The 18,503-nt window shown below is 33.8% G+C and overlaps 1 protein-coding gene across 6 annotated transcripts in view; it reads right to left on the bottom strand.

Annotated features, from left to right (window-relative positions):
- Positions 1 to 18,503, bottom strand: part of CFAP47 (cilia and flagella associated protein 47) — a 354,600-nt gene that overhangs the window by 198,560 nt on the left and 137,537 nt on the right. For all 6 annotated transcript variants that reach the window (XM_053934673.1, XM_053934672.1, XM_053934674.1 and 3 more), the window contains one exon: positions 16,590 to 16,727. In XM_053934673.1, the coding sequence (XP_053790648.1) occupies positions 16,590 to 16,727 (138 nt within the window). The remainder of the gene's footprint in view (positions 1 to 16,589; positions 16,728 to 18,503) is intronic.

Here is an 18,503-nt window from a genome sequence, read left to right as displayed (position 1 = left end):
CAAAAGTCACATCTAAAGCTACAAAGCTTAAGCTCCCCGGAAAAAATAAAATTCCTTAAACAGATCAAAATAACAGCAAATGCTTTTGGAATTTCCTTTACTTCTAGCTCAGCATTCATACTCAAAAAACAACTTACATGGCTGAAGTGCAGTATTAGAAATTCATTTTCTAATGTACAGAGCAGAAGGTCAGGAGTTTGGGGATTTCTTTCACCATTTTTTGTTAGAGTTTTTCAAAGAGTTTTACTTTATCAGACAGTAGCTGGGAAAGGCTCAATGATCAAGGGCAATGGAGATAAACTCAATATACTCAGGCTGAAACTCAGAGATGGCTCTTTCTCTAAATACAGAACAAGGTTATATTTCTCTCTGTTTTCTGCACACATTTCAAAAGCAGGGAGAAAAAAACAAGTATCAAAGTATGCACTCTTCCTTTTCCCTCTACTTTTCTAAACTTCCACTGACATTTTTAATGCATTTTAAGTCTTTTCTTAGGGCCTGAGCACCGTACTTTGATTTCTTGTGAGATAAACTCCATTTGACTTTAGGCTTGGGTCTCTTATCTCCTCACTATGGGCCGCCGATGACAAATAAAAATCCTTAGCATGCTTTATGCAACCACCAGGTCATGATCTTGTCAGATCTCATGAAACAAACAAAACAAATTGCAGTCAGTGCTTCAGATGGAAATCACCACTAGAGAGGAGCGAGCACATATCTTCTGAACATAAAAATGCATCTACTTCAATATTTAATCCCCACCACCTTCTCTTCTAGTCTCTACCTTGGTCAGCAGGCTTTCACCCTGACTAGCTAAGGTCAAGCAACTGTCACTAATGGTTAGTGCAAACCAGCATCTTCCATATGTCAGCTGCTGCATATTCAGTTAGCACCACTGTAAAAGATCTTCCTAATTTTAAGTTTTTAGAACTTTCCCAAATTACTTTGTAATTTTTTGTTTTACTATGGAATCACTGGAAACATAGAAAGCTGTGTGATTCCTGTTTCATGTAGTTATCCTGAGCTGGGGGAACAACAAAACCAAAAATTTTTGGCATTATTTCTGTATCCATTCCTTAATAACAAGTCAATTTTTTCAACTAGTATTAATCTACAGTAATTACATTTGTCAACAGACAGTTCTGTATTTAAAACACAAGACTACTAAATTACAATTTACATGAAAATTAAACTTGAACCTTCAACAAACATTTCAGGTTAAAACCTCAAACTTCCCTTCCAAACCTCATTCCAGCTTGTATGATATAACAAAATTATTGGTTTTTCTTCCTGAGCTGAATATCCTTTTGTTATCAAATCAGTCGGGTGCCTTGTCCTACTTCTCTTCAGTGGTACAAATAAGCTGTTTCTCCTTTGCCTGATCTCTTCATTTATTGTGCAATTTAAAAAGATGTCATAAAATCTTTCTTAGTATATCTGTATTTTTAGCCCTACACTTTTAATCTTCTATTTTGTATCACATCCCGAAGAGTTTTCAATTCTGAAATCCTCTTCCTTCTACTCACAAGATGCTCCTCTCTATTCCCTTGGATAAGAATACCTTATTACCATATCAGCCACAAGCTGAAATTTCTGATCTCTCTTGTCCTCTTTCCTTAAATTTACTTTTCATCCTATGTCTGCTACACCAGCCGTTAAATGTGCTGTCAGCTATAAAAAGAAAAGATCCTTCTCTCCTGATGGAGACAGGGCTGTCCATCAGTCACCTGAATGACACATCACTGATGATGAAGGAAGTTTTGCCTTGGTGTCCTGAAAATTGTAGAATTCCAGGGGTTTTGGGAGGGGTTGTGTGTGTGATATGGACTCAATGGAGAAACTTGAATTGTACTGCTAAATAACATTAATTTATTTGAAATACTTCATCCTAATTTTATTGGCTCCTCGCATTGGCATCAGAAATATGATTATTTAAGGAAAAAGCTGAATTTAAGTGATATTGTCAAATATAATGTGAGTTCTTTCTACAGCATTTTTGTTTAATATTTGCAGAGTTAATATAGCAATAAAAATAAATAAAGTACATTCAATTCTATTTTTAGATAAAACACTCTTAGATAGGGATGTTTAAGGGTATGGGTTTATTTTGGAATAGCAGGCAGAGAAATAACACAGCATGATTTCTTAATTCTCAAAAAAAACTTCCTAGGCTGGAAGCTATGAACATTCTCACTGCGTGAGCATCCTTAATATTGTTGTCACAGATATACTGCTGTACTTTACAGAATGTAAGACATAAATTAAAAATGATATTTTGTCTAGCTTCCTACAATATATAAACATGTAACAGCTTTTAATATGTAAAGAGCTCATGTGGGAAAAAAACAAAATTTAAACCTTTTTGATTTAGAATAAATGATTTTCATATAAATTATGTGAAACTGACTACCTGTTAAGCCATGACTATTTACATTCCTTATTTTTCTAACTGGCCTTAACCATCTAAGAATTACTATAAAAAGACCTGACATTTCTTTTGCAAACTTTTACTGACAATTTTAGTTTCCCTATAATGCTAAATTCAGAACAAAATTATTTTTTACAGAATTTTAGGGGATTACTTCAGACTCACTTTCCATAAACCTCCAAATTCATTCCAAATACAAAACTAATTGCAATAATCAGTCCTAAAACATGTAAACCTTTTAGAAAAATGTTTTGGATACTTTTGACAGTGTCATTACATAAATCTAATCAGGTCACATACTGAAGGAAAAACCTGAGATTTTTTTTTTTTATAGGCAGACCCACTACTCAACTGAAAAAGAAGTTAAATCTTGTTTTAACTGGCTCTAGGTACCTCTCTGCACTTTTAGTTTCCAAGTATAAAAAAGCTGCACTGGATTTATGATGGAAAGCTGCAAAACATTAACTCATTAAGAAAATGTTGCAACCCTATTACATAAATAGCTCAAAATGATAAAAAAGTCAGACATTTATATTCATTTTTACTACATGAGGAATAACTTATCCTTGGAAAGGCAACATTTCTACACCTTCCTCTTCTAGGGAAGTTACTAGTGTAGCAATTTCACCTTTAGGCTTGAGCTCATGAGTTTTCTCACCTAAGGGTTATACTTTTTCAATAAAAGTAATAAATATCTACAGCTTTAAAAAATGCTTTTGCATAACATGGCAAGATAAACTTTGCTCTCAGCTGCCATTTTACGTACATGAACATATCTGAGAGACCTGAACATTTAAATGAATATTCATGTCATGCATTCCATATAACACTACTTGGAAAAATATTTTAATATTCATCAGCCATTAATCTTGTTCTTAAAGGATATGATGTTATAATTCCCCAAGAGCAACTTTCATAAATTTAGAGTGTGCCTTACATTCTGTATCCATAAGTCATGCAGAGGGACAGTCCTTAAAGTGACTTAGTGACTTAAAGTGACTGAGGATGGAAGATTCCATTAGTTTGCACATGTAAATTGGAACTGATGTATGAAAGTGATGCCTTTGAAATGCTGCAATTTAAAATTAAATTATGATATGCAAATATGTACTTAATATTAAATAATTAAATACTTAATATTAAATTAATTCAGAATTTTCAAGTTAATATAGTACCTATAGGCAAGCTTGGTGAAGAAGGGTATTCCACAAAAGGAAAATCTGAAAGATGGATTAAGGTTCCTTTTCTTCAGGACTTGTCCTAAACCAGGCAAGGACTGTATCTCCAGAGCCTTTTCCACTCAGGAAAATTTGGAAATGGAAATTAGAACATTTTTTTAAAATGCAAAATCAAAATCTTGTTTTGGCCCTCAGAATTATCTGTGATTTACACAACACAAAGCCCTGAAAAAGTGTCTGACCTTTTAAAAGGCAGAAATCCAGAACCTCTCTTTTTAAAATTCTGGCTTCAAATCCATCTTTTCAAATGAACATCACCGCCTTATGGTGGAAACTGAGATACCACTAGCCCATGAAAGACATTCCTTTTCCTTAAACTTCTTCAAAACTGTAAGAAGAGAGAATTTTAACACTAGACAGCTCATTTCAATGAAATGGAAGACTAATGCTGTTGGTATCTTCCATTTTTGAAGCTCAGTCTTCCATACTATTAATACCACCACAGCAGGATGTTCTAACACCATTTTTCAGTCAGACACCTTTATTCTATAGACACTTTCTCATCTCCATCTCCCAGGTAACAACTTCAAAAAAATCACCCAGCAGATCTGCTGTGTCTATGGGATGTGAAAATGGAAGATGGAAAATATCTCTTTAACTCAGAATATTCTTGATGTCCTTCATAAACTCTCAGTACCTTAATATGATGATGTCACAGCTCTCCCTTCTCCCTTGCAGTTGAGTGATGAAAATGTAAATATGGCAAGCATGGTTATTCACCTTGTAGAGGGCCTTTTTTCACTCTTCATTTGGGTTGTGTCCTACACTTATGACACATATCCTTCATGACATTTAGCCTAGCCTGTCTGCTGGTGACAGAATATCTACCTGCTGGTACACACAGAGACAGAAATCAGGATCTGATCTTATTAACATGTTAAACTCTTTCTGATGAAATTGTGGCATGGGAATAAACTCAGGGCATGTGACAGTATGTCATCCATGCACTTGTGACATTGGTAAATACAGATCTAAAACAAGAGATAAAAATCAACAAGAACACAGATAATATATTTGGCATTAGAATCCAACTCCCCTCACCTTTTTGAGCTCTGCAGGCAGCATGACATAGGTGAACACAAAGTATGCAAAGAGTAAGAAATTTTCAAATACTGAAATGAAATCCAGCAAATTTTAGCAATAAAGGAGTCAAAACTTCACTGTTTTGGTATTTTTGGGAGGGAGTGGGGGGAATTGGGGCAGAGGGGTAGGGAAGGGAATATTCTGCCTTAGTAAAAGTTTGAGGAATTATTCTGGGAGAATTAATTCAAAGGATTATCACAAACCTTACCAATGTAGGTCCAATGTCTCAGTTACATTTCTTATTGTGCCTTCCTAAGACCATAAAGCCACACACTAAGAACCCCAGACTTTCATAACAAGCCACTGCATACTCACTGAAGAGGTGGGATGGCAGGGACATTTAACAATCTGCTACATAAGGAATCTGCCATGAATAGACCCTTGAAAATAAAGTTGGTAGGTTTCAACTGCAGTGGTCTGTGTGTTCAGGAGTGACCTGAACCTCACACATATTATGTCACATGGATTCCTCAAAACTCTCCCTTTAAGGTGTTATTTTGTCTTTTATTGCCTGCCTCTATTATTCTTAGTGATGATTAACTTGTCTCAAGTGGTCACCTCAAAATCAGACTGCCATCACAAACAGAATCTTTGTGGTAATTTACGGGAAGATTATACTTTTTCAGTTACTGCAGTATGGTTTTAGAAGTTTGAATGGCAAGGAAGAAAAGCTAGAACTCTTCACTCAGCATACATTTATAAAATTGGAGATTATATAGTGAAGTGATTGTTTAGAATACTAACACTTTAAAAGTACTGTTTAACTTCTAAGTGAAGATAAGTGATATTTGCTTTAAGACTCACAGTTATTTGGTTATTATAATTACCTTAGTTCAAAGACCTGGCAAAGAAAGAAGCTGAGATTAAGTGAAGATACTTAGAATAATCTAGTCTAAGAGTTAAATAAGGAAATAATTCCAAAGGGCAAAGAGACAAGAATAACTCAAGAAGTAAAGCAATAAAAAACCCCACAAAGTAACTGATTTCTTAGGCGATTATGAAAAGACACAAAACCACAGAAAAACTTGTACAACCAATAAGAATTTGAAGTTCAGAAAACAACTATTGTTTAATAAATTATTTTAGTTTATTTTCCTTAGAGAAGATTTTTGAGGAAAGACTGCTCACAATTTTCATAGGCACAAAAGGTTGCTACTTGGAGTGACCTTTTTGATGGAGAGAGTAACAAATGGTGACTTTAGAGAATGCAAAAAGTATCAAGGAAACTTTGCAGCGGTGAGGGTGGAGAAGAAACAGGACAGATTACCTAGGTCATGAAGTTTTTATTAGTAAATATCTTTGAAGAGTATCCTAGAGTAATGGTTGTCAAAATCCACCAGGAAACAAGTTACTCTTACCAAGTTATACCTAACACTCTCTCATATTCCATAAAACGTCTCAAAACACCTTCATTCACAGTCAAAATCTTTAGCTCACATAAATTGAATTGTGATACTTTGTTAACAAACAGAGTCAGGACTGTGTTAAACTAATGAACCCAAATGCTGTACTAACCCTCCCTGCTTCCTCTTACTAAACACAACTTTTAAATGACTTAAATTAAGAGGGATTTTTCCCCCAAGGACTACTGCTTTTTACAGAAAACTACTGTTTTTTTCCCCATTTGCCATATCTGTCTTTATTTCTACTGACACCATTTTTCTATCTTTGTCTACCTATGGCCTTAACTTTGGAAAAATCCAAAGAGAACATTGTTTCTGGCTATAAACTTATAAGGTCTCAGATAAGAAACAGAAAAAATATTGCTCATTCCTGTTATGCTGGCATATAAAGCTACAAGTGATCATGGACATAAGGATCTTACATTTCCCAGTAGGCTTTCTGGAAGGTTGGGAAGATCATCAGTAATACTGAAGGACACACAAAGCCAATATAAAGCATGTAACAAGGAAAAGAACAGGAAAGAGAACAGAAGGGAAAGACACTTTGTGTCAAAAGAGCCACCAATATAAATTGCTTGAAAAAAAATTTAAAAGTATGTAGTAAAATAACCTAGAACTTTTTATTCTGTCTCTTGGCAGAAACAGCATCCACTGGCCAGGTTTTGCATAGAGCTGCACATTTTAAGCGTGTGTAAACTGTGACTTATGTGAGGAAATCACTTGCAGGTGAACAGCTTGGGCTGTTTGTATCACACAAATTTTTCAACATGTCCAAAAAGGCAAAAGCCAGCTCAGAAGTCATGTGCAAACAGTCACAGCTGATATATCATTGGCACAGTAGGTTAAGTTATACTCAGATGATTTCCAATCAGGAAATTCCTTAAAATGATACTGAAGTGTTTTCCTGTTCACATCAGAATGAACACAAAACATGTAAAATAGTTTAGAAATGTATGCATTCAATAGTTATATTTCTTCAGAGAAAACATAATTGCTCAGGGTTTGGGGTTATTTCATTTTTTTCTTTTTTTTTTCTTTAATACATTATGTTTTATTACATAAAATACCTTCATAAATTTAACATTGTGGCTGTCAAGAACTCTTTAAAATAGAACATCTGACATCAAAAAGCTGTAGCCAGAAAAAAAACAAGTATTCAATTAGTATCACTTTAGAACTGGTAAAAATCTTCTACTGAAAAAAATGCCAATGTGTAATTAATTCTTGTTTTCAAATTTGTTTCATTTGTACACAAGTTATTGAATGAAACATGATTGCACATTGGTGAAACATAGATTACATAAAGACTACATTAGTTAAACACAATGACCTATGACAAAGTTAGCAGTCAAAAAAATACAAAAAGACAGCAGAAAAGCAGCAGGTATTCTCCAGTTGCAGAAGTCTGCTCAAAATATGGCACTTAGTGCAAAGGCTTTTAATTTTAAGTCTTAGCAACAAAGACCTGTTAAAGGTTCTTAACAATCCCCCAGGTGTAATATGCTGTGGTGAAATATACTTCATTCTCCTTATTGTGGAATTCCAAGCCTTATTTTATTGTTGTCAACATAACATATTAAAAATAAGCTTAACGAGGACAAAGTGAACCCAGTTTTTACTAGTGCTGTGTCACAAAAGCAAATAATTGCTCTTATGAGTTGCAGCACATACAAGGAGCACGAGCCTTTCACTTGACAGACAAATACCATTCAATCAACTGAATTATAGAATCTCCCTTGCAACTGTAAAATCAATTGCACTATTTCCCTAAAAGTTTTATATCCCACAGCTTGCAATTCAGTGCTTTCAAAAAAAGAAAAAAAAAGAAAAAAAAAAAAAAAAAAAAAAAAAAAAAAAAAAAAAAAAAGGACCCCAGAAATGCTGAGTATAACATATCTCCATTTCTATTATAGAATGTAATTAGTATTCAAAGATTTTACCCCTTCTAGCTACCAGGAAAGTAAATTGACAACATTTCCTTGAATATACATGATTTTTTAACTGAATCCTTAATTTTAATTAGATTTGATTTTATGATATAAATCTACATGAGACTTCAGTGAGAAGCCAGCTCGCTTCCAGACAGAGTTCACTTTTAAATTCTCTACCATACTCAGGCAGGCTCAGTGTATGCAGTTTTCTCTTAAAAACATGCTAAATATTAAAGCCAAAAGTGCCTATTTCCTATGTGAAGATAGCCCAGAATTACAAATTTTATACCCCAATGAGTGATTCCTGACTGCCATTATTAGAAAAAAAAAATTATTCTGTATTTACAGATCAAAAATATTTTTTTCCAAAATACTGGGGGTTTGCTAAAGATATCAAAGTAACCAAAAGCATTTTATCAACTGCAATACAGTCTTACTGCAGTGTTTCATAGGAGCACAGCTAGGCAAATGCAAAGGCATTAAAACTGACAAATGTCTATTTTGCTTTTTCAGTATAACCCTTTTACTTTAAAATGAACCTTTCAAGTTCACTGGGATTTGGATAACTTTCCATTCTAAACTCTGTCACAGAGTAGGCATTTCATCTTATTCCCCTAAGGAAAGGCAAAAAGGCAACACAAAGCAACACCACACACACAGAAAAGGCAACATTTTTTCTGGGATAAAAAATATGTCTTCCCTGAAAGAGGTATTAAGGATTTCTGCTGAGCACCCAGGTCATTTCAGGAAAATGACATTTATTTCTCTACACATCCATAAAATACAAAATCACTTCTTGAAATAGCATCCTGAGCACACTGATGAATGGATAGCTTTCCATTAGATTTCAGAAAACGTATTGTGGAGTTGTGTGAGCAATTTATGTCTTCAATAATAAAAAGAAACTATGAAGTAAAATTCCATTAATTTTCAAGCAGAAGATCTTTATGCTTATGTAATTCTATGCTAATAAAATCAACCCTTCATTAATTTAATGGATATTGTCTGCCATATTTACAGTAGATGAACTTTATAAGGTTGTTCTAACTAATTTCTCAATATATTGCTGGGCAAATAAGGTGTAGATAACCAATAAATCCAGAGAAGTTAGTGAAAGCAATCCTGCAATTCTTTCTAACATTCAATAATAATTAATGTATATATCACATTATGAAAGAAGATACATTCTTCCTAAATAACACAACTTTAATATATTACCAGAAATACTAATTTCTGGTACACATTTTTACAATTAATTCCAAATTTCAAAAAACTTCTTGCACACACATACACTCATTTTCTGACGACAGTGTATAAAATATCATCTGTATTTTGCCAGAGTGGGAAACAATTGTTCCCTAATACTTAATATTTCATAGTTGTACCAAAACTATTAGGACTCTACACACAGAGAAAGCAAAATAAATATTTTGAGAGAGACAATACAGACTATAACAAATAAAGCACTGCAGTGGACAAGAAATATCTATTGCCTGTTCTGTAAAAATATGAGTGGTCCTTTGCTAGTTAGTTCAGCAAACCTACCCCATAAGTGAATGTGTGAGAATGCAGGAGTGCCCAGTGTCTGGATAAATTAAAAACCAGAATTCTATGTGGGAAATTTATTTTGCAGCTGTTACAGAAATAAAATTCCTCACAAATTCCAGCAGCAGGCTATGGAGGGGACATGAGGATCTAAGATAGGCATGAAACTCACCATGAGAAAACATTGAGATGAACTGAGACTTTACTAACAAAAAAAAATTACTTTTACAACTATAATGGCCTAATGACAAATAATCTTCAAGAATAACCTACTTCTAGCTTCAGAGGCAGACAGTGGCAGTAGCACATGGTGCAAGCTTGTCTAGTTACCAAAGCCTAGCACGACTTGTAATAATAATAGCAACAAGAAGAAAAATTTATATCGGAAGGAGAAATGTACTTTATTTTCTTCTCCTGTTGAAAATTATACTCTCCGTCATCTTAAAAACATAATTTGGACTCAATCGAATGTTTTAATTGATATTTCTGAATGGCATAGTTTTCAGAAACTTGAAAGAAATAAATATGTGTATTATTATTAATATATATATATAAACTTTGCTCTGGATTTGCAAATCTATTTGTAATTAGCTTAACTGTTGAATTTTCCAAACACGCTCTGAGAATGTTTATTCAATTATTTTCTCTGCTTGAGGGACTGAACATAAACCTTGAAGGAAGCTGTTCTCACCATTAGACAATATTGTCGATGTTGCAGTAATTTGAATGTCAAATATCTTGGGGAGAATGTAATATTTTTTTGTGAAAGATTAATTTGAATGTTTCATAATATTTAGACTAATGTAAAAGATTCAATTCATTATTCAGCTAGGAAAAAAAAAAAAAAAACTCCACACTGTAAGACTTTTTAAAAAATCCCATATTTGATTTGAACTCTACTTCCTATGAACTGTCCCATCTATTAGGCCATAAAGTTTGACTTTTTCCTGTTTCCTGGCTCAGTGAATACTTTCACAGGTCACAACAATTGGAATAGGATGTCAGAGGAGACTGATGGGGACCTTCCCTCTATCCTCTCCTCACCTCATTATCTCCAGCCCCAGACATGCTTACACGACTGTGAGGAACTGGTAAATATTAGTGCTCTTTTGCATTACCATTATGTACTCTCTGTGTGTTTATAATTCATTACTTGCTAAAGGGTAAAATAATAATTGTTTGTAAGCATGACAAGGTAGGAAAGGCAAAATGATGACCTAGAAAGAGCATGTCAAACACTCCAGCACAACAACAAGGGCACTGGCTGCACGGAGACTGCTGCTCTGTTGCTCATTTCCTCTTAAGTTTCAAAAATGTTATTTTTTTATATCACTCTAAATGTTTTCTGTCTCAGACAACTAGTACACCTGGACCTGTCATGTGAGCCCCACTCATTATTTCTGCTAGGGATTTTGTTTTTCAAAATATTTTTTTAATTAAATGGGCTATTAATTGAAAAAAATCCATACATACACATTTGAGGTCTACCAGGCATGACAGAATGATGTATTTCTCAGTAATGCAGTTTATGGCATATACAGACTTTCAAAACAAGCATAATGCACATCACAGACATTTAAATTGGGTAATAAAATTTAATCTCTTTATATGCAAATGCAATCCTACATGCTATGATATCCAAAAATATGCAGATGTACAGGTTTACAAGAGGAGTGACTAATTTGTGGTTAGTGCAGATGCAGCACTACCTGCCTTCTCAGCACAACAGTATTACAACATCTGCTGCAGGATGGGTGATGCAACCTGAAGTTCATCAGTAGCCTTACTCTGTGAGCAATTACAGATTGCTCTTGTTATTAATTTTAAGTGGGCTATGATGCATTGTTTGCACAGATTTTTAATTGCACACAGTACCATGCCCCACGAAATTCCATGTAGGCCACAGGTCCTTTAAGCACTGCTGTATCTGAATTGTTTCAAAACAACATGTCAGTTTACTGGGAGGATCAAGCTGTTCTGAGTCTCAGAAGGGCACAGGAAAATTCATAACAACCAGAAGACTGCAGTACTGCAGAAGGGCACCTACTGAGAAAGCCAGCAGTAATTGAATAACCTTTTTGACAAAGGAAAAAAGCATAAAACAGTCTAATACTTAATGTTCTACATATACTATACCATTTCCCAAAGCTTGTATGCATTGGTGTAAGTATAGCTGCAAATGTGAAAATGCTATTAAAAATCACTAAAAAAGCAAGCAAACAAACCAAAAACCAAAACAAACAAACAAAAACCCAAAACTAACAAGAAACCCACAAACAAGCAAAGCCATGTTTGGTATTTTACATTTGCAAATATGCATGCAATTTACATGGGAATTATTTTCTCTGCATAGCTCTTTACTTCTTCCCTGAAGAGGGAGACTTAAACTAATCTGAAGCTGGAGCACACCATGCATGAACATACAGAATGTAGATTGGACTAAAAAATAGCTTAACTACCCAATCAAAATTTATGGGCTGGTAACTCAAATTGATTTTAAAGAACAGTCCTCTTAAAAAGACATTAATTCCAGAAATAAATATGCATGTGAGATGTATCAATTATATTTTAATATATTAAAGGTACATGAAACATCTTACTGTATTAATACTGAATAAATCCTATAATTTACCACTGCATCCTCGGGTCTTATGATCTTTTAAAAAAATTATAATGAACAAATGCTAAACTTTTTTACATTTTTGCCATCCTGAATACTGTTTACCTCTTAATCATTTCAACAGTTGCTAGAACAAAGTCATAATTTTACTGTCTTCCTTACATGAATACCCTATAGTGCTTCCACAGATGTTCAGCCCTCAGGGATTGATTTCAAGCTTGGAAGTCCAGGAGAGCTACATGTGCAAGAACCATTACCTTCCAAAGGATTCAGATGCTCGAAGAATCACTTGGAAGAAGTTTTTAAACTCAACAGGAAAGACACTTAACTCAGAGACATCTCATAAGAACTACAATGACAACTTAGGCTACAAAACATTGCCTGCCATTGAAAGCCTGGTTGAAACATAAATTAGTTTTAAAAAGACAATTAAACCAGGCTTTGCCAACTTGAGTGTCTGGCTTGGCCCCTCTGACTGTGCTTCTTCATCATGGCCTATTTACAAGTAGTGTATCTTTCTGGTGTTTAGCCTTTCAAGTACAAGGAAATTCAAAAATCTGGCAATGACATAAAAACCTAAATGCATTCCATAAGACAAACAAAGTGGGAAGTACAATCTGTGGGTAAAGGCAATGCTTATGACAGCCACCATAAGACAACAGCCCATGCAAAATTCCCCAATCTTGTACAAACAAACACTGAGGGACATCACTGCTGGCAGGAACACTGAAAGCTGTGGCTGAAGTGCCAGGTCTGTGCTGAGTCCTGCTGCTGGACAGAGTGTGAGGGATGCTGAAGAGGAGAGGGGGATTTGCAGCTGCAGGGCAGGCTTTAGCCATTGCAGCAACCACAGCAACATCACACACTCAGCTTCCATTTCCAGGGGATGATTCCTGGGAGCAGAGTGGGTCTGGCAGAGGCTGAGCCAAGCACCCTCCCTGTGCACAGCAAAGAGCACAACACAGGGGGATTTGGCCAGTGTGGTTCAAGAAGTTACCATGAACTCCAGAGTAGAAAAATTTCCTCTATTTGAGAGTTTAGGAGGAAGAGGAGAAGTGTAGCATTTATTGAGACTGTGAAACAACCACCTATTAATAGCTAATATATATTTCTGATTTCAGCACTTTATAATACAGGAATATCTATAGATAAATCTTACATGAAAGACAAGGAGCATTCTTTCAGTCTTAGCAACCACTTAGCCTTGTTTTACTTTTGGCTGCCATGAGAAACCCTAGGATCTCCTGTCTTCAAAGACAGAAATAAGTTTTGGAAAGAACTAAAACCCCACATCAGTTTAGAAAGGGACAAGCCCCTGTCACTATGCCTGCTCTGCAGACATTTTTCTGTTTGGGTTTTGGTTTGTTTTCTCTTTTTTTCCTTCTTGTACAAGGCAGCATAACAATGATTCATCATGAGGAATTGCTGTGTTTCTTACAGCAAGAACTAAATGTGGTTTTACTTAAATACATCTAAAGAAATAAAAAAATACAAATGGATTTCAGAATCCTTAGGTTTTTGGAAGAGCATAATGAGTGATTTTGACAAAAATTATAAAAAGAATGTATGAAAGCTCATCTAGAAATTATTGTCTTCTTCTGCATTTCCACCTACAATGTAATTTGAAGAAGGAAAAAAAAAAGAAAAAGGTAAATAAGAACATCTCTATCTACATAATGCATAAGTGTGGGTACCTGAGATGTGTATAACAAGGTAGGAGTTTCTAGTATGTTTAAAAGGAATAATTTTCCCTGAATAACAGCAAGACACAAAAGTTTGGTGTATATGTGTTTATTCCTAATCTTATTCAGCTATGGGAAACCTCAAACTTGTTTTGAGCTACACTGATTCCAGTCTGTATGTTGATTTTCTCTACATCAAAAGTCCAGTATTTTTTGTTACAGTTCTCTGGGGATTATCACTTCCAAGATTCACTTCATTGTGTGGTGTCTCTGGTCAAATGCAAGGGGTTTGCATTCCACTATTGGTGTACACTTTGCAATTCAAAAATCCTAAATCGTAAATCTTGGAAACACCCATCAGTCATTCTACTAAGAAAAGTCATACAATAAAAAATAAAATTAATTTTAATGTAAAACTAACATAAAAAATATTAGTGTAAAAGAAATCTGTGCAGGATAAAGTTAAGACTTTGTTAGTTCCTCTTTGAAGTAAGTTCAGAAGAGGACTATCATGTATTTTAGACCAGATCTTGTTGCATAACATCTCTATTTAGCTATTTTCAGCAGGTACCTTCCACATCTGCAGAAGTGACAGATGTCTTGTACAAGTGAATGCTTGTGATGACAGATAATATTTTGTAAAATGACTAAATGCAGTTGGTGGGTTTAAAGGTGAGATTGAAGCTTGGGATGTGAGCATTGAAAGGGTATATCCTCTGCACTGAAGAAGAAAAAAAATCTTTTATTAAGTGACACAGAACTAGGGAAAGGTCATGTCATGTCCTACTTTAAGTCCACTTAGGAAAGCAATCATAATGATGCCCTAAACATTGCCAGCAGTCCTGCAGCTTGAGTCAGTACAGTTTACTAGAAACACACAGGTCACAATAAGACAAAGATAAAACACTAGAGTTGCACAAAAATAGCAAAAAATGGCAACTGAAAGGGAAGATGAAGAAAATTGAGGCAGCCACATAGGAATACGGTGTGCTGACTGCTCCAATTACCAATGGGATTCTCTGGGAGGATGTGGTTATTTCCATGTAAATTAGTGTGCAACAAAAGAGGGAGCTGATTTGGGGCTGATTACCTGGCTCCTCTTAGCAAGTTATTAGACTGATATTTTATGGTATTATTTATTGTCTTTTAATGTATCAAACATGTTGGAAAAATGAAATGCATAAATAGACCAATCAGTCTCACACTGTCATTAGGGAATCACATGAAGCAAAAGTATTACCAGTAATGATAATAGCAAACCATGAAGTTACACTGGATTTTCTACCTAAGAAGAACACCCTCCATTCATATCAGTGACAAGGACAGCACTGAGACATCCACTCTCCTAAACTATTTTCTTGCCTAACCTTCTATGTTCAGTTACTTTCAGTTACAGCCTTTACTAGTTTTGGACTGATAATTCTTAAATTTGCAAATATCTCATAAGAAAAAAATGTTTCATTTGGGCAATTGAAGCTTAACTAAATTCATTAATATTCTCAGGCTTTCAGTAGAGATTTGAAAATTATCTCCCGTTTACCTGGCATCACCCTTTTTGTTATTTTTATTATTAATTCCACTTAATATCTGGAAAATTTATAATTCTTGTCTCTACTGTATTATCTGCATATATAATCTTAATTTAATCCTTTTTAAAATCCTTCTTCTGTAAATTTCCAATGAGTCTTAATGTTAACCAACTTCCATGTTGCTGTACAGATTATTAATAGACTATAGAAGAACAGACTTTCTGATATTCACATTGACTTGACTCAAATTATTTCTAATTTATTGATAAAATTAGCTTCTAATTCTTTTTAGAACTTGATAAATTCTAGTTTTAATTTATCTAGAAAATACAGTTATAAAGACAAAGAGCCAATCTGCCAGCCCTTCTTAATTGCCTAAAAACTCCGTATTGACTAAACCAACTTTTTTAGTTTAAAACTTTCCTTAATAGCTTTCCTTGCAAGAAATATTCTTTAATTAATTTTTAAAAATGCTTGATAATTTAAATATATACCAAATTAGATATTAAAGCATAAACAATATGGTTCTGTAGGCAAAGTTATACTTGCAAATATAAATAGGAAAGTGGAGAAATTAATCTAAAAGCAAACAAAATACTTGGCTTTGTCTATTTGGTGTAACCACAAAAATGTTCATCTGGAACACTTGAAATCTCCAAAGTAATGCAGATACTGCTTAGAATAAAGCAGGTGGTGTCAATATGAATGTAAATAGGTATTCTGGAATCTTCTCTTTTTGATTTTATTGTACCAAAGGAGTATCTATGTCTGACTGTTATAAGAAAGTTTTTTCCACAGTGGAAAGAAGTAGAGCAATATGAATTTCAGAAAAGGCCTGCTTTGACATCAGCACTCACAGTATTATTGGAGAGTTAAAAAGAAAGCATTAAAAACATTCAGCCCCTCTCCAACAACAACCAGCAGTCAGTGATGTTGTAAAAAGAGGGGGGGAAAAAAAGAAAAGAAAAAACTCAGCTTAACAATGCATTAAAATGTTTCAGAAAGCACAAAAGGATGATTTCATACATCTTTGTAGGCTGTGCATACTAAATATTCATTTAATTTTAAACCACATTATGATGTAACTGTATGAAAATTGACAACAAATGCATCCATAATAACAAACATACCAATGTTATCTGCATCAAGAGCTGGTGGAATCCTCACTGGCTTTTTCTGAAGGGCCTTTTTACCATATGTCCTCTGTGGTGAGCTGCTGCCTTGAGGCTGCTGCTGGTCTTCATCTTGAGCAACAAATGAAATTACACCTAAAACAAATAGATACCAGGTGTTGTATTACCCAGGAATTAACTTCATAAAAACAGACTGCCAGACATGTACAAGTATTTCCTCTGTTCAAAACTAATACAAAACTAAGTAAAGCTTCCATTCCAGGTGTCAGCCATCCAATTATAATTTATGATATTAAAAAATACGTCTTGAGTGAGTGCAAGAAAATTAACCATTTTCTGTCCCCAAAGAGCTCTTCTACTTGCCTGAAGAGATCCATAATAAGCACCTGAAAAAGATCAGTAGTAGGAAACACAATACAAACAAGGACTTCATAAAAGTTACAAAATCTGATGATCAATAATTGTATTTTTCCCAGCTCAATTTTCTGTGCACAATCTTGATTGTTTCTTTTATTTTTTTTTCAATCACAGTGTCTCATTCTCATGCTATAAGAGAATAATTGTAATAGTTAAAATATTCCTGTGATACATTTTTGTATTGTATGTTAAATTGTAATCAAATATGACAAGAAAATAAAATACAGAGACTATAAACCCTGAATTTATAAATTGCCAGACCGTTATTTAATAACATAAAATCTAGTATGTACAGGGTGCCTTTAAATAATATTAATGTTATTCTGGAAGATTTGATATACTGGCTTTAAATTAGCAGGTTTCATTTCTTCTACTTTGTGCCTCCAAGAATTTTAAATCTACACAAACTTTTGAAAATACCATATAACATTCTTCTTGCATCTAAATTATTGTCATTCAATGTTTGAATACATTTTGGAGAGTTTCTAAGCCAAAATAAATACATTTTGCAGGTTTAATCCATGCTTCATAGAAAATCTAAGGAGGTAACTTATTTTATGCTATTATATAATAAGAAATGTTCTCATTGTGATTTTTAGAATTTATGTGAAACATCTCCAAAAGGGAATTTGTTTGTTGTGTCTTACCAAGGACTTGGAAAAACTATTATCAATGGAACTTTTAAAATCTGAAATGGGGAATTCTTATGAGAGTCTCACAACAATTTGATTTGAAAATACCTACATCTAATGGTATCCTTTGTTTCAGCAGCTTTGAGTGGGGCAGAGGTGTGACACAACAAACATTGATTAACTATTCCTACTAAGAAGCATTACATTAAATGATTATAAGGAAGAATCTCTTTTTCTTTGAGAGACAGCAACTGAGAAGCACAAGTATAAAACACTGAAGTTAAAAACAAAATTAAAAAAAAATTGAATAGTTTTCAACATAATATATAACTTCAGACTTTAAAAAAAATAGAATCTCAAATTTTCTTTCATTAAGAATAGTCTACTTAAATACAAATAAACTAAACTAAACTAAATTAAAAACAAACCAAAAGAATTTCAAATCAAAAAGTTTAAAAAACTACTGAAATTACTCTCAGTAAGTCAGATCTTGCATCTAAATAGGCAGAGGAGTGACTACAATTTCAGGAAATTACTGATTTTTTTTTTTTTTAATCTTAAAGATAAGGTAGATGTGCAAGAAGGAAAAATAATAAAACCATTCTGGAAAGGATAATGAAGACTGAAAAAAATACTCAAGGTATATAAATCTTGATGTAAGATAATACATGGAATGGCACTAATAGGTAATGGATCATTGGATAAATGACTAATTAATGACTATTGACCATAGGATACTAACTACTTAATCTGATTTTATGTCTCAATATAAAATCCTAGTATTATTTTTTTCTATTTAATCACAATATTAGAGAGAAGCAAAGTGTAAGAGAGAATTCATTAATTTTAAATACCAATCCTT

Source organism: Vidua chalybeata, chromosome 2 (genome assembly GCF_026979565.1).
Source record: "Vidua chalybeata isolate OUT-0048 chromosome 2, bVidCha1 merged haplotype, whole genome shotgun sequence".
Lineage (NCBI taxonomy): Eukaryota > Metazoa > Chordata > Aves > Passeriformes > Viduidae > Vidua > Vidua chalybeata.
Note: the sequence above shows the minus strand (reverse complement) of the source record. Positions and strands in the feature narration are given on the sequence as shown.